Below are 12,731 nucleotides of genomic sequence, written 5' to 3' on the forward strand. Positions count from 1 at the left end.
TGAAGGAAACCAAAGAACTTATATTCAAGGATAAGTAACAAGTCTAGTTATTGGATCAAAGAATGCTTGAAGAGAAATATTTAAAAAAACAAGGGGAATAAAAGGGGGGAGGGGGGAGATAAGGACAGACAGCTTCAAATATAGATTGTAATAATTCTGCTAACTCTTTTCATCCCTCCTTAAATCTTCCTTAACTGCCCCTTCCCTCAATCTCTTAGCTGAGAACCTTGTCTAATATTTTACTGGAAAAAATGAGGCTATTCACTAAGATCTCTCCCCTCTTCCTCATATCACTCAGATGCCTTTTAACAAACCCAAAGTTACTAATGATCTCTTAATTGCCAAATCTAATAACCTTATGTCAATCCTCATCCCTTCTTGCTCTCTCTACGACCTGAACTATATCTTTCCTTCCATATTCCCCTGCAACCTTACTCTATTATGTCCTCCTTCCTCCATTTCACATTTCCTTGCCAAAGCTAATCCCTCTAACATGCACAAGTGATCTCATTCCAACCTGTTTCCTCCAACAGACTTGCCTCCTCTAACCACTCCTACTCTCTCACTTATCTTAAATCTCTCTGGTCTACTGACTGGTTCTCTATTGCCTACAAATATGCCCATGTTCTCACAAGCCTCAAAAAAACCCTCACTTGATCCAATCAGCCATACTAAATCAGAATTTCATCTCTCTCCAAACTTTTAAGGCTAACATTGTTGAGAAGTCATATCCATTTCCTCTTTATCTTCTTAACTCTTCAGCCTGGCTTCCAACTTCATTATACAACTGAAACTGTTTTCTCCAAAGTTATTAATGATCTCTCAACTGCCAAATCTAATGACCTTATTTCAATCTTCATCCATTTTTCTCTCTCTGCTGCCTGAACTATATATTTTCTTCCATATTCTCCCCCAATCTTTCCTATTACTGTCCAGGGTAGCAACATCCTCCCTATTACTCAAGATTACATTATTAGGTGTCATCCTTGATTCCTCATTCTCCATTTACACCCATATCCAATCTATTTCCAATGTCACTTTTACCTTCACATCTCTCAACGTAATTCTACTCTCTCCACTCTCTTTTGACACCGCCACCATCCTGCTGGAGGTAGCCCTCACCATCTCATGCCTGGATCACTTCAATAGCTTAGCTAATTGGTCTACCTGACAAGTTTCTCCCTACTCCAAACCATTCTTTACTCAGGTGTCAAAACAATGTTCCCAAAGCCTAAGTCTTACTATGTCAATCTCCTATTCTTCCCAATAAAATCCAGTGGGGCTGCCTATAATCTTCTAGGAGAAAATATAAAATCCTCTATTTGGCATCCAACACTCTTTACAACCTACCCATATCTTCTAGTCATCTTATATCCTACCAGCTACACTACGCCTCCTTGCTGTTCTTCAAAAAAGACTTACATCTCCAATTCTGGCTATCTTCACTGGCTGTCCCCCACATTTTTACCCCCTGATTTTCTTCAAGTCTCAGTTAAAGCCTTTCTTAATCTTAATTCTAGTACATTTCCTCTATTGATTATTTCCAACCTTTTTAGGTAGTTTATTTTTGCATGATGTTATCTTCCCCATCCAAGTATGAATTCCTCAAAAACCTACTTTGATTCTTCTCTGTATCTAAAAGCACAGAGCCTGGCAAATAGTTTAACAAAGGTTTCCTGACTTTAAATGCTAAATAGAGGATTTTATATTTAATCCTGGCGGCAAAAGAGTACCATAGAAATTTACTAAGTAAGGGAAGAAATTGGTTTGAACAAGGTCAGACCTGTGACAGACTAGACTCTTTTAAAAGAGACTTCATGCTGGAAGATCAACTACTAAGGCAATTGTTCCAAAGGCCTTTCGGGTATGAAGTGATGAGAGCTCATAAAAGGAGTCAACAATGAAATCAAAGCTAGAAATGATGAGTGACTGAGGGGGTACTGCCCTCCACAGTAAAAAGGAAATTGAGAAAATGAGAGAATCCAAAGACAAAGATGATGAATTTTAGATACTTTAAGCTTGGGGTGTCTACAGGTCAATTAACTGGAGATAGTTGGACATGTGAGGAGACTAAAGTCTCAGGACAGAAGTTAAGGCTGGATACAAAGATTTAAGAATTATCTGCAAAGAGATAAATGATTCATGGGAAATCATAAGCTTATAAAGTAAGATATTCCACAATAATCTCTTCAATGCTAGCTTTATATTGTTTATCAGAAACACTCATATCTTCTCCAACTATGAAAACAGATGTTTGCATTTTGAGTTCATATTGATTAAAAAATATTTGATGTTTTAAATGCTAAAGAATATTTTTACAATTTTTTTTTCCTTCTGTGAAAAGGTCATTTTCAATATAAAGTTGTATATATCCAGTTCAATAAATAGCTAAGGTAACGTCTGCCCAATCTCATTTCAAATGACAGTAATTTAGATCAGACAGTGTAGGGCAAACCTATAGATTTGACATAACTATAAAAATTCTTTTTTACTACTTTTTAATCACTCAAAAAGCATTTACAAAGAACTACAATGTGTCAAATACTACACTGTTCAAGGAGCTGTAGGACCTGCAAATGCTTTTCTGCATGCTTCAAAATTTGTATAAAAACAAAATCAGAGTACCTCTCCTCAAAGAAGGACTCTTCCTTTCTAGGAAGGAAGAATATGTACACAACATTCAAGAATAAAAAGCAATTAAGTAAATGAAAAATAAATATAAGGTATTGGGGAAAGATGGTGGTACTCATGACACAACCAGTAATATAGACTAATTTATTTTTCATTCATTTAATTCCAATACCTTATATCTGGTAACAAGTTGAAAACTAAAATTCCTATTTTTTTAATTGTTCTTTTTTGCAACTTTTTGTCTTGTCTTTTTTTGCTTTTTATCAGCAAAATACCTGAAACGAATGGATATAACTGTCATCTTATTTCCCAATTAATTTCTGGAAATTAACTTTTTATTATTATTTTAATAATCACGTCAAATCAAGTCAGCATTCTGCTATCAAGAAGTTTTTTTCCACTGATAGATAACATTGAAACAGAAAACTAGTGTTATTCACTGGGGGAAATAAGGAAGAAAGTACCCACACCACACACAACTAACAAATTAAGTACAGGAAGAATTTCAGATTTTTGCATTTAAATTATAGATGAAGAAAACTAAAAATATTTTAAGTTAAAATCTTTAGCACTAACGAATGTTTTTAATTAACTAAAATCACTACATTAAATTAAGTATTTTCAAATTAAAGACAATTTCATCATTGATGTTGAGCTGGAAGGGATCAAGAAGCCATCTGATCCAAACTCCACATTTAGAAAAGAAAAAACCCAAAGTCTAGGGAGATTAGGAGACTTGTCCAAGGTCATACACATATTGTTAGAAGGCAAATATTTACTACCTTAAATATAAGTTACTTCATTTGAGAAGTTTAACACAACTTCATACTGAAACTTAAAAATTTTAATTGTACAATGCTATGTAAACCTGTTTGGCCAAAACTGAGCTTGAATTTTCAAAGCCTTTTAATTTGGGTAAATACTACTATAACTTAAAAAAAAAATTTAAGTCAATAATTCATGACACAGTATAACCTCATCTATCATTTCAGTTCTCCTTCAATCTCACCAATTTAGAATAGCATCAAGACTATGTAAGTAGAAAATGTCTAAACAATCAAAATATTTTTCATAAATTCTATGCACTAAAAAAAGGCTTTTTCTCAAGTTAAAGTCCTCTGAGAGGGCTCTCAAAACCTATTTACTTTTACTTGACACAGTATTTGAATAAAGGCTTACAAAATAAAATTCTATGATTTCCAAGCCAAAAACAAAAATAGAAAACTGATGCTTAATGAAGTGAGCAGAATCAAAAGAACTTTGTAACAGTAACAGCAAGATTATGTGATGATCAACTTTGATGGACTTAGCTCTTTTCAGCAACACAGTGATCTCAAGACAATTCCAACAGATTTGGGATGGAAAATGCTATCTATATCAAAAAAGAATTATGGAGACTGAATGCAGATCGAAATATACTATTTTCATCTTTTTTCTTTGTTTGCTATTTCTCATGGCTTCCCCCTTTTGTTCAGATTTTTCTTTCACAACATAATATGGAAATATATTTTAAATATTATTCATGTTTAATCTATATCACAGCCAGCTGTCTTGGAGAAGTAGGGAGAAAAAAATTTGGAACTTAAAATCTTACCAAAATGAATGTTGAAAACTATCTTTACATATTGGAAAAATAAAATACTACTGAGGGGGAAAAAAAGAAAAATTTTCATTCAAAAAAATTTTTTTAAGTTACTGATCTCAGTATTTCATTGACATTAGAAGTTATTTACATTTCTAAAGCAAAAGAATAAGCCAAAAAAAAACTTGAAAACAATGAAAATTTCTAATCAAGCATGCAAAAAAAAAAAAAAAAGTCAGTAAGTGCTACCTTTAAAATATCTACCAAAAAAAGGTGGAGGATAAACATGATGCCAGATTAGCACCATCCTATATTCTTGGCTTTTACAAAAATCACTCATTAATCTCCAAAATTTATTGATTTGGATCAATATCTTTATCAAATAAAAAGATAAATTGTTGGTTGTTTTCTTCACACCATTCCAACAGAAGACTAAAATTATTATTGAGACTTTTTATATTTTATACTTTGTATCAGCAAAAAGATAAAAATTTTAAAAAGCAACATTCTTACCTCTTAAAAAAACTTTTTAGTTACTTTAGTAAGTTAGGAAGTTTCTTACTATTTATAAAATACTTCTTTTGTCATTAATACTTACATTAAAGGAAAAAGCAATCTAGTTCAGTCCACCAAGCACCCTTAAGTCTGTAAACCCTAAAAAACTTGAAAACATTATGAAAAACATCATAACTAGAACTTTTTCTCTCTGGTGAGGAAGTTTAATTCCAAACAGGAAATCTTTTCTCAAAAGGTTCAAAATTTACATCACATCAAACCCTAAAAGAACCTTCTAAAGTGGATATCTGATAATTGCCAACGATTGGCCAAAGCACTGAAGTTTTCATGACATATATGAATCACTTCCACACAGAAGGAAGATTCTGAATAATTAAGGTACATTTTACAAGATACGTTTTCCAAAAATATCTTCTAAAACAAAAGTTCTTAAACTGAGGTCTGTGACTTGGCTTGGCTTTTTCTTTTTTTTTTTTTTAATGTTTTGATTACTGTATTTCAACAAAATTTCAATAATTTCCTTTATAATTTTATTATTTCAATAAAATTTCAATCATTTCCTTTATCATTCTATGTACTTTGGGTAATAATTTAAAACATTTTGTGAAAGGGTCCAGAGGTTTCAGCAAACTGCCATGACATTATCGAAAAAAGGGTAAGAATCTCTGTTCTAAGGGATAGTTAGATCTGTTGCTGAAGTTTTCTCAAAAGAGTTATCGTGGAATGATCTTTTTCTTCTTTTTTTTTTTTTTTTCAATCGCCCTCCTCTATACTACGTGGACCGAGAAGGGAGGAGGGAAAGGGGCGGAGAGGAGAGTAGGTGCTGGGCAGGGGAAGGAAGCGAAGGAAAAGTAAAATCCTTAAAGAGTTCGCGCTCTGTTTCTGGGTGGTGGGAGCAAAGACGCGGGGTGGACCACCCGTTCATCCCCAAAACCCTGGAGATCTGCCAAGGGGAACAGGCTAGATTCCAAGAAGGGCTGAGGGAAGAAAAAGAAAAAAATTAAAAAGGAAGCCAAATCTCTAACACCAACACCTTCTACCTCAAGAGCACCGTTCGGGGGGACAGAAAAATCAAGGAGACTGAATGAAAATATCGATAGTGGAAGAAGCCCAAGAGTTATTTAAATGATTCTCCTTCCAAGGAAAGAAGAAGAGGAGTCCGTGGGGGAGGGGGAGGGGGCCTTCTCATCCCAGGTCCGAGCCGCGGCCAGGATGCCCGGTTCCTTCACTCTACCCCAGTGTGGGACTGGGAAGGGGAGTGTCACAGAGTGGAGTCCGAAGGAAGGAGGGACTCTTTTTCTCTCAAATTTTCCACCGGCTCGGTTCCCGGCGGGAGGGGGAGGGGGCCCAGCGAGGGCAAGTTAGAGCGTCTCCCCTACCCCCAGCGAGCGCCATCCCCGAGGAGGGTCGGAAAGAGCACTGGGCTCGGGGGCAAAGGGCAGGGGCCGGTCTCTTACCCATGCTGGAGGCTGCGGCGCGGAGAAGCCCGGTAGCGGTGGCTCCTCCTTCTCTTCTTCGAGCAGTGCTTTCGAGCGGTAGAAGCGGGCTTCAGCCCCACGGGGCGGTCGGTGTGCGGGGGCTCAGGCGGGGAGAGGCGGCGAGTCCATCCGCCCGAGCGCCCTCCAGCCGGTCCAGTCGGTTAAAGAATGTGAGAAGGAAGAGGCGGCGCGGCGGCGGAGGCAGAGGTGGAAGTGGCGGTGATGATGGCAGTGGCGGTGGTGGTGTTGCTGGCTGTGGAGGTGGCGGTGGTGGTGGTGATGGTGTGATTGGGTGGTGGTGGTGGTGATGTGTTGGGGGTGGTGGTGTGGTGCTGGATCCTGCTACTCCACACCGGCGGCGGCGACCCAACGCCCTGCCGTCCCTCCCCCCACCCAGCTAGCTCCTTTCCCCCTCCCGGCCCCCTTCTGGAGGGTAGGTGGGGAGCTAGCCGGTCCCAAGCCCGAGGCTGTCGCCGCCGCCGCCGCCGGCGTCAGCCAACCCCTCCCCTCTCCTACTGTGGTGGAGAGGAGCGCACGCTCGAGCTCCGCTGACTGGAGAGCCCGGACGCGGCTGCCGGGAGAAGGGATCGGGGACTTGTGGAAGGTGGGGGAAATCTCGCGAGAACTCCTTTTTTCCCTCCCCCTTCTCCCCGAAACCCCCACCCCCGGCCCACCTCCCTAGTTGTTACTACCGCCCGCTAGGCAGTTGCCAGGTGAGGTGACGTCACGTCTCCCAGGCTGCGGAGCTGCGTCCGCGAGGGGGGGAGGGAGGGTCCGTGCGTGGCGTAGAGGGAGGTTGGCCATTGGAGGAGCGGGGAGGGACGTGACAATCGATGACGTTTGGGCGGGGAGCCCCCTCCCCAGCCCCAGCTCTCCTCTGGAAGTCTCGGGACCTTTTGAGGGGGAAAGGGGTGGGGATGATCCCGACTACCGGGATTGTTTCTCCTACTGTCCGGTGTTGTGTGACCGGGTGCGGGGAAAGTTGCTGCTGGTAGGAAAACAGCCTTTCGTGCCCCAACTTCGCGATATTGCCATCCTAAAGGGAGGATGGAAGGTGATCTACAAAGGGAGCCCGAGAAGATTGGGGTACGCGGCAGGCTCCCTTGGAGAACTCTCAGCACCCCTCCTGTCCAGGGGAGCCTCCCTTAACTTCAGGCCGACTAGTATTTTGTTATGGGACACAAACTGAGGGCTCCAACCTTGTTAGGTTAAACGTCCAGGCTTTCGTGGTGCTTAAAAGAAATTAAACAAATCTCTTATGCCATTCAACTCCCTTCTAATAGTATAGAAGAGGCAGAATGATAGAATGCTGCATTTGGATCACGAGACCTTGCTTCATGTATTTGATTCAATTCAATAAACTTTCATTAATAAGTGCCCACTATGTGCCAGGCACACACACATTTACCTATGCATATATGTATGTATTATGCATATGCATGGACTTGGTGAGTATATTCATGCATATGCATAATATAAAATCTCAGATCTCAGCTTGGTAAATTAGTTCACAGCTCCAGATGAGATCACCATAAATGAATGTGAGGATCACGGGATTACGATTTATTATCAGAAAAGACTTATTTGTATCCCATTTTTACATACATTTATACCAGAGTCAAAAATTTGGGGGGTTAGGAGAAGTAGGAGAAGGGATTACTAGAGGAAAAAATTTAAGGAACCCTGTCCTTAGACAAGTCAATAACCTGTCGGGACCTCAGTTTCCTTATTTGCTAAATGAGGGAGTTGGTTTGAATGACCTCTATTGTTGATTGGTAAAATGAGGGAGTTAAGAGACCCCCATTATTGACTTTCCAGTTCTTAAATATATGATTCTGTGACTGCTTAAGATTTCCTCTGAGATTTACCTTCCATTTTGTATGCAAAATGTCGGTTTTGTATTGTCTCCATTAGAAGATGAACTCCTTGAAAGCAGGGACTGTGGTCTGATTTTTTGGTGTTCTAGGCAATTTAGCAAGTGCTCTTCCATAAATACTTGATGATAATGGAGATTTCTTTAAAGTTTTGCTTGATTAAGATATTTAGGATAATACAATGATCTTAAAAATAAAAACAAAGACTCTAATTTAAAATAAAATCAGGTCATCTCTCAAGATAAAAACCACTTATACTTAATAACCATTTTAATAAATGTGACAGGCACCCATCTAGGTACTAAGGATACAAAGACAGGAAGGAAAATTCTTCCCTCAAGGATCTAATATTCTATAAGGGAAGACAACTCGTGAGTATATTAAAAAACAAACAAACAAAAAAACCCAGTGTTTTCTGTGTTAATATATGTGAATAACAAATTGTTTTGTTTTGTTGAAGCACTAGCAGCTCTGGCTAGTGAGGTAAGGTTTCAAAGAGAAGGTAGTAACTGAATTAAGTGTGAAGGAAACAAGAGGGAGTTCATTCCAACACTGCCAAAACAGGAAAATGAGAACTAGAATGCACAGTATAAGAAATAGTAAAAATATCCATTTGGCTGCATATGAAGTATGCATGCTAGGGAATAATGTACCATAAAATTTTAAAGGTAATCATAGAAGCATTGTGTGATCACACAATACCCCTTGATAGATGTCACTTTAAGGTTTCTTTTTAGTAGACTCTTAATATCAACTCCATTAACCTCTAACTTTTAAGTGTTATTTTTTTCAGGCATTTAATTCCATTGTTATTTCTGAAAGTGTCACTAATGACATCCTCTTAAAATGAGAATTACCCAAATCCCTAAACTTTAGCTTAAGATAAGAATTTATTGAGAAAGGTAAAATGATTTTTCAACACCCAAATGTGTAGACAATCATACAAACCATTATTAAATGTCTATATCTGTTTGGCATGGTGTTAAGTGAATCTGAATACAAACACAGAAAATGAAGTATCCCTACTCTCAGGAAGCTTACATAGAAAGTATCAATAGAAAAAAAATGGGATAAACTTCCTACTGTATAATTTATTCAGCACACATTTATTAAGCATTGTAGAATTAAAACAATCTCACATTTAAGCCAAATATGTCAGATACATTATTAAATATATAAAGATCTGTTTAGAGATTCTAAACCAGCCTAGTTTTTCAGGCTGACAAAAACAAACAAACAAAAAGAATAACCTCCCTCTGGTCATTGTAAAACAAAAGATGAAATTCCCCAACAACGGTAAAAGCAAAAGTCCATTTTTCTTTGTTTTTAGAATTACTAAAATGGAAACTCTAGTCAAAATTAGCTAAGATTCACTTTTTCAATTTGATCAATGATAAAAGGGTGAACTGTTCATTTGGTTAACAAAAATGTCATTCTCTTAGCAGATCTACAGATCTAACTACCTAGATCGACCTCCTTTGGAACACACACACACACACACACACACACACACACACACACACACACACACACACACTTTAGAACTAAATGATCTCTCATTCAATTCCAAATCTGTGTTCTCAGTTTGGTCATTCTTTGGATTCTTCACCCTTGACCCAATAGCTCTGGGCTGGGAAAGTTTAACCTGTTCTTCAAACTCCAGTCCTTCACCACCACTACTATCACCACCCCTAGCTCTTAACCTGTCCATTACACATTCCAGTAAGGACTTTCCTTCCCCCCCTCTCCCCCCTCTGTTCTAGACTCCCAAACTACCTCACCAGACCTTACCTTAAATGAAGATCTGTACACTGGCCTTGCCCTCTTCTGTTCTGCTAATACCTTCAAGCAAATTCTGCTATGTAGATCTCTTTAGCCAATTCTTTCTCAGATGATCTCAATTGCTGCTTTCACAAATGCCAATAGAACCCATGTGAGTCCCAGTCTAGGTTCTAGTTATGAATTTAGGTAGGTTCAATATTTAGCGATCTGACAATAGTTTTTTAATACCTCTTCCATGTTCTCAGCTAAGAATCTATTCAGTTTCCTATAAGGGTAATGAGTCACTAATCCAGAGTGGGCTTCTCTGTGAGGGAGAGGGAGAGGGGATTCTGAAGATTATACATTCTTAACTGTTACAGTAACAAAATCAGATACACATGTAAAAGCAACATCAACATATTTTCATCTCACTTGCCACCTCCCTCCTAATAAGCAGGTTCAAAATGTATCCTCCTCTAAGATAGGAACTCTTTATATATATCAAGTGCTTAGAATATTGCCTGAAACATAATAAGCTCTGAATAAATATTTATAGACTAACTGACCACAAGAGTGTTGGGGAATAATGAGAGAGATGAATGAGATGATAGCTTAGGACCTAGTGGTGGGAACGCTGAATACAAAGTAGAAAGGACATGCATGAGAAAGCTAAGGAAGGAACCTAAAGAAGAATCTGAAATATAGAGAGAAGATAAGTATGATGTCACGGAGGCCAACGGAGGAGGAAGTTTTTAAGTAAAGAATAATCAGTTATAATAATAGCTAAAATTTATAAAATAGTGATGAGCTAGAATATCAGTTTATAAATTTTAGCTATTATGATAGCATTCTCTGGGACTCTTAAGCTATTGACCTACTTTTATTTTTTTCTTTCACTTGACCCTTCCCCCCTTCCCCCCCTCCTATCCCCCAATCAGGATCAGCAATAAACAGACCAGAAATACATATCAGTAGGAGATATGTACTTGCATGCACCCTGAGAGAGGGAGTTCAAAGACTCTCATTTCTTAAATTTCTATTGGCCTTTTTGAATCCCAACCTTGTTTGTAGAAGAAAGATTTTGAATTTCTTAAATAAGATGTTTCTGGAATCTAGCTAACTAGCTTTCAGAGAAATATGCTAAACAGTGTCAGTTGCCTCAGGAGTATCTTCAAGTTCAAGAATTCCTGAATTCTACAATTTCTAGAGATTTCTTGATTCATTCTTGTTCCTCAAAGAAGGAAAAAGACTTCTGGTTCAGCATCTTAATTGTAGAATGTAGACAGTGACTTACTAAAAGTACAGAGAATACCTACTATATGCTAGATACTGTGGTAAGTACTAAGGATACAAAGATACGCAAAAGTCAAGCTCTTCTCTCAAGGAGCATATAGTGCTAATGGAGAGAAAGAATATGCATTTATATAGTAGCTATTACTTGCAAGGCAATGTGCTAAGCATTTTTAGTACATGTTATTTGATCCTCACATTTTACAATTGAAGTTGTTATATGCTGTGGTTGTGTTGTTTCTGTTGTGTCCCCATTTCCTTCTTCAGCTCATTTTACACTTGAGGAAATTGAAGCAAATAGAAGTGAAATGACTGGCCCAGAGTTATACAGCTAGTAAATGTCTGAGGCCAAATTTGAACTCAGATCTTCATGACTCCAGGCTTTATCTACTGCATCACTAGCTGCCTGGTACAGCAGTATGCAAACAACCGTATGTAAAAACATAAACATATGTGTTTGTATTCAGGATAGATTGAAACTTATCAACAGAGAGGAGGTACTGACATTAAAGGGGATCAGGAAAGACTTTTTTGAAGGTAGATTTCTAGCTGAGATTTGAAGGAGACCTCCTGACTATTCCAATTTATTTATTTATTTATCACACACAATACATGGCCTCCAAAGTCATTGAAGATTAAATTCAACCATCCTTAATTGGAGGTGATCATCTCTCAAAAATATCTTATTGTTCTGCCTATACTTTCAGGGAATGTGGCAAGACATATGACTTCTAAGCATTTTCCATTTCTGAACTTTCAAAAAAACAAAATCAGAATGACTGGAGATGGCCATACTTCTCAGGTATGTTGTGGTAGAAATATCTTGTAGTCAGGGGTTGGACTAAACACCATTTAATACCATTTTGCTTCCTTTCCCTGCTATATTTCATCTATATCCTATTACTAATGGGAGCTAAATAAGATCCCAGGTCTTTGGTAGCAAGGAGTTGTATCCATGAAGAACCTGAATTTTACTATCCAAGATACTCCCTGAAGCAAGCTAGTAAAAGCACAGATAGGATTATCTGGCCTTAAGTGAAAAATCATTTTGACCCCACAGTTTTACTATAGCCAATTAGAAAGCCAAATTATGATGTCAATCTCTGAAGTTATATTTCCCCAGACCTACTCTACTATAAACTCCCACTAGCACCTAACTCCTACTTAGAATTAGTCTACCAGTCCATGGCTAATCCCTCTGCTAAAACTCTGTCTTTAGGAATTTAGCCCAATTTATGGCATTTCAGGTTCTCTAGTAATTTGCCATGTCTTAACTATGTCTTCCCTCTTAATTGCATTTTTCCCTCTGATTAATTGCAAGTTCCACTAAGGAACTTACTTTTCTCTTTGTTAATTACTAAAATCTATTTTCTTGGATTTAACCCACTGTCACCAAAGCACTAAACTCTTTCCCCCTTGATTTGTAGTCTAAGACTACAAATTCTTTTGAGACAACCCTAAACTCTGGCCCAAGACCCCAATAAGCTTTGGAAGTCCAAAACTCCTTTTCTCAACATTTGGTGCTGAACACCATTAATTAGTTGTCTCTGTACAAGCAGAGTTACTCAAAACCCCATTATTACTACAAGAATTCTATAA

At 38.1% G+C, this 12,731-nt stretch overlaps 1 protein-coding gene across 13 annotated transcripts in view; it reads right to left on the reverse strand.

Annotated features, from left to right (window-relative positions):
• CD2AP (CD2 associated protein) overlaps positions 1-6,950 on the reverse strand; it is a 156,866-nt gene extending 149,916 nt beyond the window's left edge. For 9 of the 13 annotated variants that reach the window (XM_074310712.1, XM_074310710.1, XM_074310722.1 and 6 more), the window contains exon 1: positions 6,187-6,942. In XM_074310712.1, coding sequence (XP_074166813.1) covers positions 6,187-6,190 — 4 coding nt within the window. In that variant the 5' untranslated portion in view covers positions 6,191-6,942. Of the gene's footprint in view, positions 1-6,186 lie in introns of all 13 variants that reach the window. The other 4 variants (XM_074310711.1, XM_074310714.1, XM_074310716.1 and 1 more) reach the window with 2 other exon arrangements.
• Positions 6,951-12,731: the final 5,781 nt, after the last annotated feature.

The sequence above is a fragment of the Sminthopsis crassicaudata genome, chromosome 4 (genome assembly GCF_048593235.1).
Source record: "Sminthopsis crassicaudata isolate SCR6 chromosome 4, ASM4859323v1, whole genome shotgun sequence".
NCBI classification, from domain to species: Eukaryota; Metazoa; Chordata; class Mammalia; order Dasyuromorphia; family Dasyuridae; genus Sminthopsis; species Sminthopsis crassicaudata.